This window comes from Protomyctophum parallelum (genome assembly GCF_964188405.1).
Source record: "Protomyctophum parallelum genome assembly, chromosome: 8".
Lineage (NCBI taxonomy): Eukaryota > Metazoa > Chordata > Actinopteri > Myctophiformes > Myctophidae > Protomyctophum > Protomyctophum parallelum.
Window position 1 is genome coordinate 22,565,362 of NC_139703.1, and position 16,466 is coordinate 22,581,827.

A 16,466-nucleotide genomic window follows, 5' to 3' on the forward strand; every position below is an offset into this window, starting at 1 on the left:
GTGTGTGTGTGTGTGTGTGTGTGTGTGTGTGTGCGTGCGTGCGTGCGTGCGTGCGTGCGTGCGTGCGTGCGTGCGTGCGTGCGTGCGCACCCATTGAGACCTCAGACCAGATTCTACAAGTGTCTTCTAGATTATGACAGTTTTCTATACGATTGGTTCTCAAACTATTTCATGTCAAGGATATCCCAAAAACGATGGCCGTGGATTTGGCCTGATCTGAAAGTTCCAGTGTATGTGTGTGTGTGGGTATAGCCATGCACCCTGAGAACTGCATACAGGCTCGTTTGTTTCTCCATGTAAAACTGTGCTTTTCAACCATTTCCAAATCAAGGTCCATTGTTCATTCTGCAATTGAGCCACGGACCACCATTTGGTGACATTTACCCTCTCAGACCCAAAACATACAATATTTTGTTATCGTTGGACAAGATTTTTTTTGTCCACAATTCCATGCTGTATTGATGTCGGTATACCATCAGGAGAAACGGCAGGCAAAACGTTGGTCAAAATAACAATTCTTCTGCATTCTCGAATTGTGTAGACCTCTTGAGATTATAGAGTATTCAGTAATGATGCTGATGCTTGACAACAATTCAACTCTTGAATGATTCAACTCTTGAGAGTGTAAAACTAAACCAAATGGACCCGTGAGAGTTAAATACTGTATCTACAAGGGTCCATTTGGTTTCCAACTCTGCATCGTTTAGCATGGGTGCCACCTGGACCACTGGTGGTCCCCGGACCACTGCTTTATAAGACGGGGTATAAACACAGCTTAACCCATTCAGGCCTGACGTCGAAATAAATAAATAAATCACACCCGTGTGAACTGAGTGGTGCAACTCCCCTCCCCCCCAGCCCTCCCCCACTCCCCCCTCTCTCTCTCTCTCTCTCTCTCTCATTAGCAGGCAACAGTGCAGCACTATCTCTCTCTCTCTCTGTTTCTGGCACAACAGCGCCCCTACTGGTACTAATAGTCATACTGGTGCTCATGGACACATAGGTGGACACATAGGTGGGTGAACACATTGCTGTTCCTTGGGGTGGTGGCACCACTCAAAAATCTTCTAAATCATGACAATTTCTCGTAGCGCGCTATGAGCTTGTAGATCTGCTATTTTTCAATAGCTAAATTATAACCACTTTTAAAACACCAAAAGGGGTTCCCGCCCCAAAATGGGTTAAGGATCTATAGACAAGGAGGGGCCAGCGGTCGTGGGCCTTCCCATGAGCCTTTGCAACGGGGGCTGTGTCACTTGACTCAGTTTCCCAGAAACTCCCTCTGTCACGCTGTGTCAGCATACCCCCCCCCCCCCCCCCCACACACACACACACACACACACACACACACACACACACACACACACACACACACACACACACACACACACACACACACACACACACACACACACACACACACACACACACACACACACACACACACACACACACACACACACACACACACACACACACACACACACACACACACACACACACAGGCCTCATTTGTGCCTTGAGGCTGCATGCAACCCAGCTCCAAGGGTGGTCTGCTCACCGAATGCCAACTCACGCACGCACGCACAGAATTCATGTCCACAAAGGAGATATTAAAGTTAAGGTTATATACATTCACAAAATCCTGGCATAATGTCTTCACGATACAATAAGCATGTCACTCAGTACTCTATGACATAAGTAGCAGCGTATATATGACATCTGTGGCGGCTGCCAATGATAGCAGAGACATTACAGTACTTTGCCAGCCCCTTTTTGGGCATCCCAAGTTGTTGAAACCCTCTAACAACCAGTCTGTGGGTGTACGCAGCTATAAATGCTAATTGATTTGTTATTTTGCAATTTTTCTGTTTCACTGCGCCTGCAATGTTGACGCCACAGTGTACAGTATGTGCCTGTTTTACTACAGCGCACGTATACACACATGCACACAGGCACGCACGCACTCAAGCACGAGTGTGACCCATGCATAATTGCAACGCTGTTTTAATTAACCTATAGACGTTTTATCCAAAACAGTTAAAGGACAATTTCTGCCATTTAAAACTTATCTTCATATAATTGGTGGTCACTAATGCTCTCATTATAATATGGTTTTCTACTTGCTCCGTGTGTCAGAGGAGGGCTGTGTGGACTCTCATTACCTGCCCCGTTGACACTATCTTTTCTAGTGGCGATTCCTGCTGAAGACGCCTTTGACGTGGTTGAAAAATATATAGACGGCAAAACCCACGTACAGTTATACAGTATAGGCTTGTAATGATATGAAAGCAATCAGCCAGAAATGGATTAGTACTTAAGTTGGAGAACTACCAACAAAACAACAGAGCTCACAGCTGCATGTATGCTGTAGAAAAGCAACAAAGAAACCCAGAAAAACATACAAAATATTTGTAAATAATATTAGCGATTACTCGGTTTTTGGTTTACAGTGGCGACTGTAGTAGGCTACAGCAAAACAAGGAAGTGGTGTGGCTCACTCTAGTGGAGCAAAGTGTAGGTACTTTTGTGAATTTAATAGTTTTATTAGGTTAATATTGCTATATGTTTGTAACCGTTTTAGAAAAGCAATAAGCCAATAATAAAATAACAGATGATTTGAATAAAATATTTATAGGAATAAAATATTTATAGGAAAAGTCATGGAAGGGTTACCTTCTGATGGGCTTCATGGGCTTGTAGATCTGCTATTTTTTAGACCTTTCTACAGCGCAGCATAGCACGTTACGTCGTTCACAATGTTCAGTGGAGACTGGAGAGAGGGGGAGGAGAGAGGACAGCGCCGGTTGAAATGAACGATCCGATGTTTTTCATTCAATTCATACAACCCTAAATGTTCAACAACCAGTTACAACCACAGTTCACTATGATTAGCTCTGGTCCAGAGCTTTAGAAGGAGCTACAAGCTAGGAGGTTATGATTACATACTATAGGCTTGCTAGCTAGCAGGCTATGAATCAGATGATCAACTTCACTCCATCGCGACTATTATATCTATGATCGTGCCGCATAGCTGTTTGTTTTAATAATGTTTTTTCCAAAGAAAATCTGTCTTGAATGCTGCCAGGGCCACCGCCGCCCACCGCACCTACACGCGTGACGGTGACGGCAAAACCCACGTACAGTTATACAGTATAGGCTTGTAATGATATGAAAGCAATACTTAAGTTGGAGAACTACCAACAAAACAACAGAGCTCACAGCTGCATGTCTGCTGTAGAAAAGCAACAAAAAAACCCAGAAAGAAATACAAAATATTTGTAAATAATATTAGCGGTTTTTGGTTTACAGTGGCGACTACCGTTCTGCTATAGTCGGAAAATCAAATGTAATGTCAATGCCCTAATATGGGCTATAATTACTGTACGTGTTTAATCTACAATCTAATTTCAAGGAATAAGGATCCTATAAGCAAGCTAAGGCCTAGAATAGCTATCTATCTAAACTATGAGTATACAGTGCTATGTCTACATAAAATGCTATCTAAGTCACATGAGTGGAGCCTTTGCATGTACGCCTGTGAGGTCGTCGAGGCTATACCATACCCCATTTTGGGCGGGAACCCCTTTTGGTGTTGGCATCATGTTATGCTTTAGCTGTTGAAAAATAGCAGTTCTAAAACGGGTAGTCCCAATACTTGATTCTGATTGGCTGGTTACCGTCACGTGACCGGTGTAAATTCCACCGATAACCCACTCCTTCAATCACTTTATATCATTTGCAGGTGATTCCACATCTCTGTAGCTGTACTGGGGAAGGGGAGCGCTTGATTGCTTACAAACACATGCTGTGCAGGCGTGTAAGCACCGCCCGGCTCATACGACTGTGAATGTGTGGCTCCAGGCAGCCCCGTAAAGACATCAAGCGCTATTCTCCCGTCACATAGGCTACTTGCCGAGCACAACAAGGAAGTGATGTGGCTCACTCTAGTGGAGCAAAGCGTAGTTTTATTAGGTTAATATTGCTATATGTTTGTAACCGTTTTAGAAAAGCAATAAGCCACTCGAGGCCCCAGCTTACCGGGTATTTTACACTGGCTGGGAGGGTAGAAGACCCTCCGCTCCGCGTCGGGTCTGCCTATACGCCCCCAGCCATTGTAAAATACCCGGTAACCTGAGACCTCTCGTGGCTTACTGCTTAAAACCACAAGCCTGTCCATTGGGCAGCATGCTCTGAGGACATGTATACGTGTGTATCTGGCTGCGTTCTCATCGTGTGTGTGTTTCCCATCCCTCTGTCCTCCCCCCCCCCCCCCCCCCCCCCTTCCCCCATCCTCCAGGTCAGCCGGTTGCTCGCTCCACCCCCCTCCACCCCCCCACGCAGCCGTCGTGCCGGACGACGCAGCCCCGGAACGCCGCCGCCCAAACACAGCCCGGCGGCGGCGGCCATCATCACCCGCCACGGAACGGCCCCGCCAACATCAACGCCAAGCACCAACAACACCACCACCACCCCCATCCCCCCACCGGCCACACACACTGTCCGCACCACACGCACACACAACACAACAGCGCCGGAGGTGGAGGTGGAGGTGGCGGTGGAGGTGGGCTTCGTAACGGGGGTCCTCACCACCACCCCAAGCTGGGCTCCCTGCCCCGGGGGGGCTCGTCCACCTCGTCCACCTCCTCGTCCGGGGGGGGCCCGGGAGGGGGAGGGGGAGGAGGAGGAGGAGGAGGGGCCTCGCGGCAACACCACCACCCCGCCCCTGGCGGCAGGAAGCTGCAGTCCAACCCGTCCATCACCTCCCAGGGGAGCAAGAGGAGCAAGGGGAGCTCGTCCAAGAGCACCAGCTCTCAGACGCCCAACCCGCCAATGCAGGACGGTATGAGACACTGTTTATACCCATTCTGACCTGAGATCAGATTCATACGAGGTTTTCCACTGGACACACACTGGTCTGATTATAACCCATTCTGACCTGAGATCAGATTCTAAAAATGTCAGTCGCTCTTCGATTAAAAAAAAAAAAGCAGACCTACAAGCTCGTAGCACGCCACTCGGGCTATCATTCTAATGGATTCCATACAGTGGTGGTGGTGGTGACTGCAGTAAACACGAATAGCTGCTGCAGCTCCCTCCCTTAGTTTCCTCTGAAGTGAAGTGGCTTTACGTGTAGCGTTATAAGTTATATATTACAATTACAATTTACAATTTAGGCATTTAGCAGACGCTCTTAATCCAGAGCGATTTACATTAAACAAGAACAAAAAAGCATGGGAATACATCACATGAAAGCATTTATCATGAAACATGCGTAAGCTAAGAAAGTAACAGTGGAATATATCACCATCATGGATCGTTTGGTGACGTTGATAAATAATTAGGTTTTATTCATCGCAGCCAGCTGGGTTAACGAGACTCAGTGCTAGCCTGGTTAATAAACCAGACCGAATCAGCCGTTGGCAAAAATAAATTGCCTGCCGGCGGATTACGGTCTGGAGAGGCTCAATTGTACGCCCATTTCCTACACCAGAGAAATGGGGCGGCCAATCGGGACACGGTATGCAATATGGGCGGGCTTTGGTACAGTGACTTTCAATGCTTGAGACCTTTGACTGACAGTAGCTCTGACCAATTGCGTCAAAGAGAAAATGTTTCAACCCGCTCCCCTGGAAATGAAATCCAAGCTGAGCCTCCCCAGACTAATATCCCGCGGTCCGTGCGATATTAGTCTGGTTTATTAACCAGGCTAACTCAGTGCAACATGACGAAAACCTGACGCTTCTTCAGCTGTGATAATCCGATTGAAGCATATGGAAACTTGGCAAGTTAACTGGTGGTTAGTAGCTCGTTTGGTGCGCAAACCAGAGGGAAACCAGCGGTAGCAAGGCAAGCAAGCAAGTCTCTCACCGTTCACTGTTCTCTCTACCCCAGGCTACTGCCTGCGCGCATGCAGTGCAGGACTGCGGGGCAGCTAGCTACATGCTGCTCTGAAATGCCAGTGCGATGCGACCCCCGTCTCCAGTCCTCCTCCTGTCACAAGTGAATCGCCTAGCGCAGCCCTCTTCATAATAAATACATACATGTATACACAATCACATTACAAAAATAACAGCTATTTTTATTATAATAACACTCTTTTAAAAAAAGAAAGAAAAAAGAACAAAATCGCGGAAAATCACAGAGCCCGGGGCTCGGCCCGGCCCGACTAAGTAGCATATTTTTTTGGCCCGGCCCGGCCCTAAAACGTCGGGTTGGGCCGGGCTTGGTCGGGCCTGGTCGGGTTCGGGCAGAGTTTGAGAACTTTGGTGCCAACACCAAAATGGGTTCCCGTTCAGAATGGGTTATACACACACGTCCTATATCGGCCTATTTTCTTAAATTAGCCTGTCACATCCTATATAACAACAAAAAGAAGAAAAATGTTTTGTTCTCTTCTCTGCTTCTGCTGTTTTTGTTTTGTTTTTCAGTTTTTCGTTTTTTTGGTTTTCTCGCTTTTGTTTTCTTACTTTGTTTTTGTTTTGTCAGTAACTAATGTTACTTTTAAAAAGGGTATAGGCAAAATAAGCTTCGGCTTCAGCCTACACCTTTTCGGTGGTAAACTTGACCTTACAATCTGTCTTTAAAAATGTAATGTTGCATGTTCTCCCCGTGTCCCCTAGGGTAGGTACCCTCACGAAGAAACATGCAGTAATCCTGGTCTCTAAACTGCCTCCCCCTGGCCAGCCGTGGCGCCTGATGGAGGGGTAAGGAACTGGTTGGAATAACGTGTTCCTTCCACGTGCCATGTCCAACCAGGGAAACTCCCCCCTGTCAGGTGTAAAGGAGCAACTTGGACACTCAGGCATGAAGGAAGCATGAGTTCAAGTCCGTTGCTCTCCCTAGGTTGGCGGAGGGTGTGTAGAGCCCAGGATCACATTAGATAATTGACACAGGGGTAAAAAAATGGGTTACAAAATCGTGGGATAAAAAAAAAGTAAAAAAAAAGTACGTACCGAAATAAACTATTCATCATCATCATCATCATCATCATCAAATTAAACTGGCTGATGACGTATCAGCAACAACGTGGCTATAGAGTACGTGACGGGTGATGTTATGAAATGCAAGTCTACTGCCTGCTGTCCAGACTGAGTATAGCGAAGAAGTGTACAATACAAATCCACGGAATGCAGCGAATCAGGCCGAAAACCATGGCTAGTATTAGTTATTAACACTAACGATGCTAATGACATGTATATACACGTCTTTTCTACTCAAACCGTGGGGGCCTTGGATGTGTATACTATACACGTCATGATATGATATGGTGTACTGGAAAGTGGGGCCTTTCGGAGTCAAATCTGCTTGTCAGCTGTTATTATGAAAAAAATTCCCGGCCAAAGAAGTGTTAATGGGGGCACACGGTGGGCACAGTTGGTAGTGCCGTCGACTCACAGCTAGGCCTGGGTTGGATATTTCATGTCAAGGTCCTCGACATGAAATATTGAGCACCACTGATACAGAAACATAAGGTTTTTCCAGAAAACTGTCAAGGATTTCGAAAACTTTTCTTTTTAATTTCTCAAGTCCAAATGGGTTAATAAATGCACTAACCCCTTGGCAGACTGCTGCGTCCACTGCATCCTGGCGTGCCTGTTCTGCGAGTTCCTGACGCTGTGCAACATCATGCTGGACTGCGCCACGTGCGGCTCGTGCGCCGGAGACGACGCGTCGTGCTTCTGCTGCTGCTGCGCCTCGGAGGAGTGCGGCGACTGCGACCTGCCGTGCGACATGGACTGCGGCATCATCGACGCCTGCTGCGAGTCGGCCGACTGCCTGGAGATCTGCATGGAGTGCTGCGGCCTCTGCTTCTCTTCCTGAAGAAGGCCCCCGGAGGTGACGACAATCATAGATATTAGGCATGTAACGATACACTCAACTCACAATACGATTACGTATCACGATATGAGGTTCACGATTTTTCACGATATTTTCAACACAATGATTTCCCAGACAAATTACTTTTTTTATGATTTATCTTCCCCCCAAAGCTTTTTTCACAATTTGTATTTAACTACATTGCAAAGATAATTGCCTTCCTTGATGTATTAATGAGCGTCAATAACGACCATCACCTGGGCACAGTCACAGACACATATACAGCTCCCTCTCCAGGCCTCTACTGTCTAATTTTTCTCCAAAATCATGTGAATATGATGGAATATGATTACAGCTGACATTTCTTATCACACAATTTTTTTTTTTTTTGAAAATCGATTTATATTTTTAATAAATCGATACATATCGTCGGGATATAATATCGATATATATATATATATATATATATATATATATACATATATATAAAGTCTAGATTGCTCAAGGCGGAGTCTCTGACGTAGTTCACCCGTAGTTCACATCTTGCTGAGGGGCTACAGTTTATGCAGTATGTTCTATGACGGCTCATAACTCGCTCAAATCTTGACGGGGGGCGGGACTGCGACGCTCTATAGCACCTTTCAAAGCAATGTTCCAAAGTGCTTCACAGAGCGAGGTTAAAAAACGACAAACCAAAAACAGTCAAGAAAACAAACAAAAAAACAGCATAGCAGCATTACAATCACCTAAAGCAGGGGTTTTCAACAGGTGGTCCGTGGGGACCACTGGTGGTCCGTGGAGGTATTGCATGTGGTCCCTACCATGCATTTGGTAATGCAGGATTTGTTGATTTTTTTATTTTTTTCCTTTTTCTTTTCACTAGTTGAGAAACCGTGACCTGAATGACCTGGTGACCTATGATGACCATCCATGTAGTATGTTTACTGATAAGTTGGGAGGTCAAGAAATTCAACAGAAAAAGGGAGTTAGAATCTCAAAGAGGGGGGAAGTGCACCGGCTTGTCTGGTTGATTCATTATTATTAGGAAATTATTAGTTGTCAATGGTTGAGAAACAAAGTATTCATTTATGTCCACTAGTGACGCACAATATTATCAGTAACATATCAATATCGACCCAATTTTGACCAATATTGTAAATATATTTTTTGGGGGCGGGAACCCCTGTTTTAAGCATTATGTTATGCTTTAGCTATTGCAAAATAGCAGATCTACAAGCTCATTACATGTTGACATACTTGTCAGACACAGCGGACACTATTGAGTGGCTTCCTATAATAGCAGAGCGACATACGCGCATGCACGCACAGTCAACTGCTTTCCAAAGGGCTCCCCTTGCGGACTCAACTTTGAAAACCTGTCTTAGGGGTTAGTAGTGTGCGTGCGTGTGCGTATTTTGTGCCTGTGTGCGTGGGTTGGAATAGGGGGGGGGGGGGGGGTCGGTATTAGAGTTCTCGTGATTGGTTGAATGGCCTCGTGAGTCCAACGAATGTCTCTAAAGCTTCGTTTTTCCCTTTTCTCCTTTTCTTCTTAAAACCAGGGTTTGCCTGCAGAGCGAGCTACAGCGCTGACCCGATGTCACCGATGCGGTCTACATTTCCAAATCGATTAAAAAAAAAAAGAGGAGAGACGACGCTATATAGCCCGGCCATCTCGGTGGGCTCGTCCCCTGACGTTTGACCGCCGCAACCGACCGACCGACTGGAGGACCCCGCGCGCGCGGCTGGCGTGCTAAGCGGCCCGCAACCTTTTTTTCTCTCCCACACACACGCGCGGGCATGATTGCAAATTATCATCATCAGGGCCCAGCCCCGCCATTCTAAGAGGAGCGGGGCGGGGGTCCCTCTCTGGACCCCTCCAATGAACACGCCAGGCTCTCATTACCCCCGACCCGGGGGGGGGGGGGGGGGGGGGGGGGGGGGGGGGGGGCTCGTGTGTCTGTACCGCCTAGTTGAGTGGAGTTCCCCGAGCGTGAAAAATGACCTCCAACAGGCAAATGAGAAAAATGTTCTTCCATTTAACCGGATTTCTAGTGTTTCTGTAGATAAGAGCGGTGGCGTGCGTTAATGGGAAAATGGGACTCTCAGATCTCTCAGTAGGAAATGTTGGAAAAAGGCAAAAGGCAAGACAAGGCACTTGGTGTCCTTGGCACCAAGGTCATTATCGTCCCAGTCTGGGGTTGTGTGTTTTTTTTTCCTTGTCGCCAGTCACCTTTATCGCTCAGCGCACACGGACGGACGGACGGACAGTCCGACCGGCGCATGTGAACGATGAACTGTCCTTGTCTTTGTTTCTCAGTCCTAAAAGCAAGAGGGAATTAACGCCGATGGGGGCTAGTGGCAATATTACCCAAAAAAAAAAAAAACTTTTTTACTTTTGTGTTACTCTCTGCACCTCATCTTTTTTTTAGGAGGAGGATCATGTCCAAACCAACGCCTGCCGCCGGAATCTGTCCCGTTTGCCTTGTTCCTGTCGTCGGGCAGAAATGTCCCATGTTCTGTTATGTTCGCAAATCAACGTCCCAACTTGATCACACCACAGGGGTCACACAAAAGCATCAGAGGTGGCAGATCTACAAGCTCAAAACGTGGCGCGGAAGCGACACGTATTGAGCTTGTAGATCTGCCACTTTTGATGCTTTTGAATTTAAAAAGTAACAGTTTAGACGGAGACGATAATTATGCAAAAAATATGCTACACAATAAAATCCTCAGTGTTGTTTCATGCACTTTCGACCTGGTGTCCACATTGTGGGCATTTAATTATAGGCAACATTTTTTCAAAAATGTCCATACATTTCCAATGAATGTACTTTCCTATACATTTCCAATGATTAAACAAAAGGTGGAAATGATCCGCTAAAATCTAAATACTTTGTAGATTGGCTATCCTTCACAATTTGTCTTACAATGAAGTACATAGAGGGCTTACGTGCATGGTTAACCCATTCTGACCTGAGATCAGATTTAAAAAATAACTTCTACATCTTGAAAAATAGCAGACCTATACAAGCTCGTAGCGCGCCACTCGGTGGCTAAACTCAAAAAAATGTTTCTAATGGATGAACACAGAGGACTTTTGCTGTGTGGCATTGAAGGGTCGTCCACACACACACCTAACATTCACAACTATAACCACGACGGCAACAATGATGTGAGCATATCCATATACGGTCATCCTCCGTAACGTGATGAGTCTCCAGTGATGTGTTACAAAATTCCATAACGATTATTATCGTTCACACAAAAGGAAGAGTGGGCACCTCTATGTGAAACTGGCTATTTGGTCCAAAATGTAAAAAAATGTATAACTGAGACCGAAGGTCGCAGTCAACTATGGAATGGAGCATTTCCTGTCAGTTAGTGTGTCGGGCACCATGTATGGTGCCCAGGTCTATAGTGACATCATGTGAGATCATCAGGGATGGAGATGTGGAGACCCCTGATGGCATAGTAAATGCAACCTGCTGTCGCAGTTAAGCCCGCATATATATGGCCAGCAGCTCTACATTTGACCTCAAACCCTTAGATCTCCATATATGGATATATGTCAGAACCTGTTGATCGTTCCCCATCCACTATTCCCCTTCGATGTCGACCCCTTTTGACTTATACCTGTGCATTCAAATATCAGGTGGGCCTGCCCCAAAGTTATTAGTGCGGCCACGTCCCGCAAGTCATGATCAAACCCTAGCTGTACACTCAAGAGAATGTCCCCCCTTAGATCTCCAAATACTGTATGGAGCTGACCTGCATGTTCTGACATTCCATTATGTTGATCTGACCTCATAAAACCCTGTACACTCCTTCTATGGCCAGTACAGAATTCATTCCATGTTGATCTGACCTCCCCCCAATGTGAAGTATGTACACGATTGAACATTTATACAATTAAAGTCTAATGTTTCTACAATTGTTAAACACTGCTACAAAACCTGCACATCCAACCGTTATGGGCATAACTATAATAAGTTTAATTCAATTAATTGATTAATTTAATTAAATGTAATAAAATAAAAATAATTAATTTAGTTAATTTAAGATGTTTAATGGTGCATTTAGGTATGATAATGGTGTATGTTCAAAGCCATATTTTTTTGTAACATTTTAGACAAAATTGTACATTTCACACTGAGGCGCACACTCTTCTTTCATCCTACCCCCGCCATCCACTTGAGTTATAGGGCGATGTTTAAACCAACAATATTTACGCTTATGGTTATTATTACTGTATAGCTATGGCGCATGGTGCAGGTCTGCCGTGGAACGTGTTCTTCTCCCTGAGTCTTTAAACATGTGAAGAGAGAGAGGCTTCTCAATCCAAAAGTTTTTGTCCTGATTTATTGTTGTGCATCTCGTTATTCTCGTTTCTGTTTTTGTTTTTATTATCATTATTATTTTATTCCTGTACATGTATTATATTTCATGTAAAGTCCTTCGGCTGTCTTCTGTGAATAATTCTCATTCAGAAAAACATTCCTAGCCTGGTAGAGAACTGGAGGACATACAGTATGACTCAGATTATTTTTTAGTTTTTTAATTCATTTCATTTATTCCCGTCATTCATGCTAGTATGTGAACAAACGACCTTGGCTTTGGCATAAGGCCTACCTCTCTCTCTCTCTCTATCTCTCTCTCTCTCTCTCTCTCCCTCCCTCTCTCTCTCTCTAAAAAGAAAAAGGAAAAAAAAAAGACTATTAATCCTTATTGTGTAGATTCTTTGCTGAGATATTTGCATTCTTTTTCTCCCTCTCCTCTCCGCCCAATGTGAAAATCACATTTCTGTGTTATCGGGTTTCAACCATGGCTTCTCTTCTCCGTAAAAGCAAAAAAAAGAGAAAAAAAAATCTAATTCAAAATCTAATTTAAGTCCTTGGGTGAATATCTCTGCGATATTATGCTAAGTCAGGTCCATATATGCTTGTAGTCTGAATGGTACGCCCAACGCCTCCGTATGATAACAGAACTTCACAACGTTCCCAAACCTATAGTACCTCTGGAGATGTATGTCGCATAGATATATAAATGTGTAATGTTGTGCATTTTAAACTGAACTTTGATACAAATCTCACTCTTTTCTCTGAACCAACACTGTTAGTGCAATCCGTTTTCGGTTTTCTTTTTTTTTCTCTCTCTCTCTCTCTCCTCAAATGCCAAAGATTATTATTGTGTCTTTGCTGTAACTGGACCGTATTTTGTTACCAAAGCATCATGTACATACAGTAGAAGGGTTATTGTTATTATTTTATTGTTTATTGTATTTTTTCAGCTTAAAACCACTTGAACCCCAAGTGTCCCAATTCTGGGACTGCAAACGAACATTCGGCAAAAAAATAAAAGCAGACCTTCAAGCTCGTGCATGTGAAAAAGCTTGTCGTGTCGATCATGGGCCATTTGAAGGTAATTAAGCTCCGTCCACACATAGCCGTTTTTTGGTTTTTTTATATATATATATATATATATAAACGTAGCTTGCGTTTGCGGGGGCCCACACGCAAACATGTGTATTTGGCCCATACTGTACATTCAAATCTTTAACCCATTCTGACCTGAGATCAGATTCTAAAAATGACTTCTACGTCAGTCGCTCTTCGATTTTTCAAAAATAGCAGACCTACAAGGTCGTAGCGCGCCACTCGGTGGCGCGCTATGAGCTTGTAGATCTGCTATTTTTCAATAGCTAAAGCATAACATGATGCTAACACCAAAATGGGTTCCCGTTCAGAATGGGTTAAAACCTCCGTCTATGCAACCCCGTGTGGACCAAAGACACACACACTGTCTTTGGCCTGATTTTTTGTAAACTCGACCGTGTAGATGCGGAGATTTGAAAAAAAGAACAAAAAAGTTCTGTTTATATATATATAAAAAAATACCCATGTGTACGTGTGGACTAAGACTTTAGTGGAGAGGGGGAAAAGTAGGATGGCCCAGTATAGACCCCTTGGGGAACGCCGGCGGTCAGCTAAGTATATATATACAGGGTTTGAGCGGTTAGCGGCTGCTAACCAACAGCTAAAGGCTAATTTAAACCCTATTTTAAGGGCTAAAGAAATGATGTAACACTGTTGATATTATTGATGTTATGTTAAAAGCGAATCATGGAGGATTATATATAGGCCTAACACCCCCAAACACAACCTAATGGCATATTGCATGCAGGGGTCTTCAACAGGGGGTCCGGGACCCGCTAGCTGTGTGTGATAGGATAATTTTGTTACATTAACCACTTGAACCCTAGCATCCCTATTGTACAGGAGAACTTTAGATATATATATATATATTTTTTTTAGCAAAGCTTGTCTATTTTTTGGCAAAAGGAGTGAAAGGTAAATTATACTATTGATGGTTCAAGTGGTTAAATGTCTGAAAATACACATTAACGTGAATCCAACGAATATGAAATCTATGAAAAACACAATTTTGCTTCACATACGCCCTTTTGTAAATAACTCTACCTACTTCCGGGCCTCTGTCGACTTCCTTCACAGGTGTCAGTGTTAATGATACTAATGAAGACTCTGTTCCATTCTGGTCAAACAGAGTCAGTGTTAATGATACTAATGAAGGCTCTGTTCCATTCTGGTCAAACAGAGTCAGTGTTAATTATACTAATGAAGGCTCTGCTCCATTCTGGTCAAACAGAGTCAGTGTTAATGATACTAATGAAGGCTCTGTTCCATTCTGGTCAAACAGAGTCAGTGTTAATGATACTAATGAAGGCTCTGTTCCATTCTGGTCAAACAGAGTCAGTGTTAATGATACTAATGAAGGCTATGTTCCATTCTGGTCAAACAGAGTCAGTGTTAATGATACTAATGAAGGCTCTGTTCCATTCTGGTCAAACAGAGTCAGTGTTAATGATACTAATGAAGGCTCTGTTCCATTCCGGTCAAACAGAGTCAGTGTTAATGATACTAATGAAGACTGCTCCATTCTGGTCAAACAGAGTCAGTATTAATGATACTAATGAAGGCTATGTTCCATTCTGGTCAAACAGAGTCAGTGTTAATGATACTAATGAAGGCTCCGTTCCATTCTGGTCAAACAGAGTCAGTGTTAATGATACTAATGAAGGCTCTGTTCCATTCCGGTCAAACAGAGTCAGTGTTAATGATACTAATGAAGACTCTGCTCCATTCTGGTCAAACAGAGTCAGTATTAATGATACTAATGAAGGCTATGTTCCATTCTGGTCAAACAGAGTCAGTATTAATGATACTAATGAAGGCCCTGTTCCATTCTGGTCAAACAGAGTCAGTGTTAATGATACTAATGAAGGCTCCGTTCCATTCTGGTCAAACAGAGTCAGTGTTAATGATACTAATGAAGGCTCTGTTCCATTCTGGTCAAACAGAGTCAGGGTGCTGCTACTGTGCATGTTGGCTCACTGGAAACACCGCTACACCAGTGGGTCTCAAAGTGTCCTTGAGTGGGTTCCAAACATCCCCGTACTTGTGTTAAAGAGAGTGTACACAATGGAACCAAGTGGACACTGTCAGAGTTATGAGGTTCCTTGAAATGAAAAGGTTTGAGAACCACTGTACACTAAATGGGAACAGAGCCTCAATTAGTATCACCTGTGAAGGAAGTCGGAAGAGGCCCGGAAGTAGGAAGAGTTATTTCCAAAATGGCGTATGCGCATATAGAGTCTATTCATACTTTGACATGAACGCCATGGGGACGTCCTGGAATCCTGACCCGTCCCGTCTGTCCAGTCCGGAGACATTTATAACCCATTTTGGTGTTTGCATCATGTCGCGCTTTAGCTATTGAAAAATAGCAGATCTACAAGCTCGTAGCGCGCCGCCGAGTGGCGCGCCACGAGCTTGTAGGTCTGCTATTTTTTTGAAAAATCGAAGACACTTTTAGAATCTGATCTCAGGTCAGAATGGGTTAATAATGAAACTGTCAGGATGTAATTAGACATTTTTAGAATCTGATCTCAGGTCAGAATGGGTTAATGAAGAAGGGACGACTGGACTGGACGTATAGGCTACGTATGTGAGGCGGTTAACCAAAAGGACAAGAAACAATCAGCCGTCATGATTACATATAATACTGTATGATCAATATGGGATTTGGTCTCAAACATAAAGGGACATCATCTCAATGTGCCAATATCTCACTTATACATTTTGTTCCATTTTTGTTCATTATTGAAAGTAAACACTTTTTAGGTCGATTTCTTTAGTCATTCAGAATGTTTCTTCTATTCAAATATTTCAGTATTTTTTTTCATGTATTACACAAAACTTCTAAGCGTTGCCTATTATAATCTATATTTTTGGGATGGAACTTGAACATTTTGCAGGGCCTGACATTGTTTTTTGCTATCCCTGACGCCGCCATACATTTTGCCCCCGCGGCCATTTTGAAATCAAACTGTAGCGCACTTAACGTTGTTGTTGTTGTTGTCATGTTGTTTACAGTACTCTGTCCCTTCCTGTACAGTCCTGGATTATTAATTATGGAGTATTGATTATACATACAGTCACATCTCTTTGTTTCATAGAGAATAAACAATGTGAACGGAGGGGAGTGGCTCCATCTTCCTGTCTGTAAGATTGATTGATTGATTGATTGATTGAATGATATGCGCGTGACATCATCGTACACAGAAGTTA

At 44.0% G+C, this 16,466-nt stretch overlaps 2 protein-coding genes across 2 annotated transcripts in view; both read left to right on the forward strand.

The window, feature by feature from the left end:
• mdfi (MyoD family inhibitor) overlaps positions 1-7,824 on the forward strand; it is a gene marked incomplete at its 3' end in the record, with an annotated part of 77,750 nt that extends 69,926 nt beyond the window's left edge. Inside the window, exons 4-6 of the mRNA XM_083772203.1 lie at positions 4,301-4,429; positions 4,547-4,843; positions 7,568-7,824. Coding sequence (XP_083628329.1) covers positions 4,301-4,429; positions 4,547-4,843; positions 7,568-7,824 — 683 coding nt within the window. The remainder of the gene's footprint in view (positions 1-4,300; positions 4,430-4,546; positions 4,844-7,567) is intronic.
• Positions 1-16,466, forward strand: part of ppfia4 (PTPRF interacting protein alpha 4) — a gene marked incomplete at both ends in the record, with an annotated part of 396,281 nt that overhangs the window by 163,327 nt on the left and 216,488 nt on the right. The window lies entirely within an intron of this gene.